At 49.9% G+C, this 4,793-nt stretch overlaps 1 protein-coding gene across 1 annotated transcript in view; it reads right to left on the bottom strand.

Annotated features, from left to right (window-relative positions):
* PANX1 (pannexin 1) overlaps positions 1-4,786 on the bottom strand; it is a 40,306-nt gene extending 35,520 nt beyond the window's left edge. The window contains exon 1 of the mRNA XM_019530328.1: positions 4,590-4,786. Coding sequence (XP_019385873.1) covers positions 4,590-4,770 — 181 coding nt within the window. The 5' untranslated portion in view covers positions 4,771-4,786. The remainder of the gene's footprint in view (positions 1-4,589) is intronic.
* Positions 4,787-4,793: the final 7 nt, after the last annotated feature.

Here is a 4,793-nt window from a genome sequence, read left to right on the forward strand (position 1 = left end):
ATTTACTCTTGAAGGTGTTTTTCAGAAAGAGAGTACAAAGATATAGAGCCAAGAAGCAAATGTGCAAGCAATCTTGACCTGGCACATGCTTTCATCAACCATAAATCCCACATAAATATTTTGGGGAGATTTCAGGGAAATCTGGGAAATAACCACATACTTTGGTTATGATTAAGGAGACAGTTTTCAGTCACGTATTTCTTCAGAAAATACTCCCAAACTTCCATGCGACTTTCCCTCACAGAATGATTTCAGAACCTAACTCTCATTTACTACTTATCTATTCTACATATAAGAAACATAAAATACAGTTCATCCAAAACTACTCCCTATAGTGATAGCTTATAAAAGGATGCACCCTATAGTTCACTGCAGCACAGTAGACTGATGGATTAACAAGAGGCAGAACAGAAGGCACATCTGGCAAAATTTAGGTGCCCCAATCCAAAACTTAGAGTGAAAACTCCTCCTCAGCTGCTGCCTCGCCCTGGAGGCACCTAAACTTCAGTCATCTTCCTTTTTTCTTTCAAGTGCTGCGAGCTGGGCCTTTGCAAATGCCTAGAACTGCCCCCAGCTTGATGGGGCTGGGAAGTGCAGCACAGTGCCTAGCTCAGATAAAGTTCATCAGGGTCAAGGAACTAAATGCTCCTTCCTTGAAGGACTTGATCCAGAAGGTGGACTCTGAGCATGCTGAACACACATCACAGGATAAGGCGCTAAGGGCAATGATGGCCACAACTTGCTCTAAAATGCATCTCAAAGAAGAGCTGGTAACTCCCCACTTACACCTGGAAGGGTAACTGACAGGGAATCAAACCCCCAGCTCCCTGGAGGTGATAGGATATTCTTAGAAGGACACTTTCCATACCTACTGCTGTGCAGCTGTGACACTAGGCAGCAAAGCAAGCAAGATTCAGTGGCCCTAGAGGGAGAGCACAAAATGGAGAAGAACTACATAGCCTAATTGTTAGGATACTTGCTGGGGGGCTAGGGGGAAGGGAAGAGAAGCTGGGGTGAACAATTCCCAGGACTGCAGTGTATCCAATTACTTGAAAAAAAGAATACAGGAAGAGTCCTGGGGCATAGGCCAGAACCTAGGTCTGTCCTCTGTCTGTTCCCCTCCCATACCTGTGAACCATGGTCTCTATTACGCAGTGTCTGTGGCCCAGTGAATCTTATTCTATTTGTTGCACAGGGACATAGAAATGAGGCAGAAAATGACCTCTCCCCACATACACACAGCCTGTAGCATAGTGTTTAGGACACTCTCCTGGGAACTGTGGATTTGAATCCCCTTAGGGCAGGGGCGGGCAATTATTTCAGGCAGAGGGCCGCTCACTGAGTTTTGTCAAGCCATTGAGGGCCGCATGACAGGCAGCCAGGGTCAGATAAATATTAATTTTATAAATTTTTTAGGGGCCCCACAGGCCAGATAGAATGGCTTGGTGGACTGCATCTGGCCCTCGAGCCACATTTTGCCCACCCCTACCTTAGGGAGAGGTCCTCTTATACCCAGGTCTCTTATTTCTTGGGTGCGTGCTCTGGCCACTAAACTATTATATAAAGGCAGAAGCAGCTCCCTGCCATACCTCACATTTTCAAACAGTAAGTCTATTCAGTTCTTTGAAAGAAAGGACATGGGCACCTATCTTAGTCAGGGATGATTCAGCCTTGAGCAGGGGGCTGGAGTAGATGACCTCATAAGGTCCCTTCTAACCCCATTTTCCCAAGATCTTATGTGATTGGTTGGTCCCAACCAGACACAGGTGCCTCCCTCTTACCCCAAGTAAGACACCTGAGGGTTGAGATTTTGGATTCCCCCCATTCTCAGTGTTTCCTTATTGTCTATCTGTAGCCATCAGAGCAGTGGGTATGCTTTAGGCAGCTCCCTCCTTAGTAGGCTACCTGTTTTTGACCTAATTCTAAGATGCCCGATTCTCCCCCATCCTGAATAGGGAGCCTAAAACACCTAACAGAGAAGCCAGGAACCTAGGGCTCCTATACACATGCAGGGGGGCTGCTTCAACGTGCTGTACTTATGATTAACTGAGTCTGCTGGAGCGTGGTAATTACCACGCTCCAGCAGACTCTAGCATCACAAGTATCTCCGTGCTGAAAGGTCTGTTCAATAAGCTTTAGCTCAAAGCGTTCCACTGCCATTTTTCAGTGTGGGGACACTAATACACATGATGCTCCATGCGCTTTAATTAGCATGGCTCTTGGAGCTGCACATGTATAAATGCCCCTAGATAGTAGGTGATCCACGACACAAATTTGAGGCACCCAAGATCTGGCTCAGAACACTTACTACAGCAAGTCGGACTAGTCCCATCCATAAGTTTACATGTTTGCCAGATCAGACTTTAAAACTATTACCAGTTAAGTCACAAATTTTCTAATTTACAGCTTAAGTTCGATAAGATTGTGACTTGCCTTGGGAGGACTGGTTGTGGAGGTTGCAGAGGGAACCATGCCACTCACCCAAAGGCCAGTTATAGTCTCTGCAGTTGTAAGACTGCACAGACTGAGCTCTCTGTGCACGCTCAGGCAGAGATATCTTTCCAAAAGAAGGGGAGGTAGGAGAGAGCAAACAGGCCATGCCTCAAGCTCAGGGATGGACAGTCTCCCCCATGGTACAGTCTTGATTTCCCACTGGGCTACTGCAGTTAGAAGCATCTACTCCCTCTTTGGGAGTGTATCATAAAGGCTCCATTCAAATACTGCAGATCACTTCTGGGGTCTGTAGACCACTGTCATGCTACAAAATTTATCACAGCCAACCATATATCCGTAGTATCAAGTTTTGAAAAGAAAGGGGGTGGGAGGGCTTTTACAATCCATGGAACAGAATCTGGGAATCTCCGTCATAAATCATTAGTAACTTACATACCCTTTGCCCTTTAATCTTGTGTGCGCGTGACCATTTCTCCAGGACTGAAGAAAGCAACATGACATTTGAGAAATCAGTGGCAGAGCTATTTGGCCTCTATAATCACATTTAGGAGAATGCTGCTATTAATAACAGACAATAAGAGCAGGGAGAGAGAGAGCACGAAAAAAGACAGATCAGTAGCTGGGATGTCAGCATGGGCTTGAGAGATGAGATCCCCCATTTCACCACTGACTTCTTTCTGACCTTGTGTGTTTGGGGAACCGAGACACAGAGTGACCCAGTTACTTACCCAACTGGGATAAAAGCCCTTCCTCACCGGCAGTCTCTCAGTGTAAACATGCTGCAGACTGTAAGGTTCTCAGATACTCACTTGAAGGGCCATAAACATACCAAAGGCAACAGCACGTAAAATAAAGTACTTCCGATATACTGTAATATCAAAGTCCAACAAAGAACACAAGTAAACATAACAATCAAACATTTGTTCCCTGCCAAATGTAACATCATTTAACGGCTGAACAGAAAGAGAACGACGGAGCAGAGACGGCCAGGGCTTTGCCTGGATTGCTATATACGAACAGCCATTTACTGGGTCAGCCCATGGGTCTATCTTGCCAACTCGTCTGTCACACAGGGGCCGAGAGCGGATGCTAGAAGGGAGAGTGAACTGGATCTGACCACGGCTCTTTCCCACCCCGCACCGCTCCTCCGGTTTGCAGCCTCCAGCATTTAAGGTCTGGAAGTCCAGTTTCAGAGGCTGTGCCCCTCGCTCCAGTGCTCATCAGCTCCTCACGCCCCTTTCCTCCAAGAGTGTGTCCCATTCCTTTTTGAATTTGCCAGCTAAAGCATCAGCTCCCACAACACCTGGTGACAACAAGCTCACACTTCGGTTACACGCTGGGTGAAAGAGAACTTCCTTTGGTTGGTTACGTGTATACACGTGCTCCAGAAGCGGGAGGGGGGTGCTTTAATTAGAGCAGCTCTGAGAGCTGTGCTAATTAAAACGCCCAGAGTGTCTCACGTATCAGCGCCCCTGAGCTTAAAAATGTTGGTTGAGGGACTTCATGTAAAGCTCATCGAACAAGCTTTAGATAAAGCACCCCTGCTGCCATTTTTAAGCGTAGGGATGCTGATACACGAGGCTCTGGAGGCTGCTATCGGACTCGACTGAGTCTGCCCCGACGCTGCCACTGGAGTGCATCGCAGCAGCCTCGCTGCTCGTGTATCGGCGCCCTTAGTCCTGGTCTTGCCAGAGAGTCCAGAATCAATCCCCACCGACTTCTCTTCGCCGAGTGGGATTCAGCAACCCGTGCTCCGGCCCGGCCACGAGCATCTCTTCTGCACTGACCGCACCTCGCCTCCTCCGGGAGCCCCTCGCCGCCCTTCTCTGGACCCGCTCCTAGGCCCCTTGGAGGCGCGGAGGGGCACGGCACTCTCACAGCCGCCCAGAAGAGCCCCCGCCCTAACGCGCTCTCGGCCCCAGCCGGGGCAAACAGAAGCACGCGTCTCCCACACGAGGTCTGAGAACCACCGGTCTCCAGGAGGCAAATCTACCCCACCTCCTGCCTGGCTTCAGACGCCCGGGGGCTTAAGATACCTCAGCCTGCCCAAACGCAGCGTGACCTCGCGGCTAGAAGCAAAGGGGAAGCGAGGGGCCGGGGCCGCCAGAGCAGCCGGCCCGGCCCGGCCGCGTTACCGATGGAGATCTCCTGCGCGAAGGCGAGCGAGATGAGCAGCAGCGGCAGCCCCACGGCGATGCACGTGACGATCTTGTCCAGCGCCAGCTCCAGCCGCAGCCCCTTGTAGCGGCTCTCGGCCGGCTCCTTCAGCAGGAAGTCGGAGAAGACGTACTCGGTGGCGAGATGCGCGATAGCCATGGCCCACCGCTTCCCTCCGCTGC

Source organism: Crocodylus porosus, unplaced genomic scaffold (genome assembly GCF_001723895.1).
Source record: "Crocodylus porosus isolate Cpor-Errol unplaced genomic scaffold, CroPor_comp1, whole genome shotgun sequence".
Taxonomy (NCBI): domain Eukaryota; kingdom Metazoa; phylum Chordata; order Crocodylia; family Crocodylidae; genus Crocodylus; species Crocodylus porosus.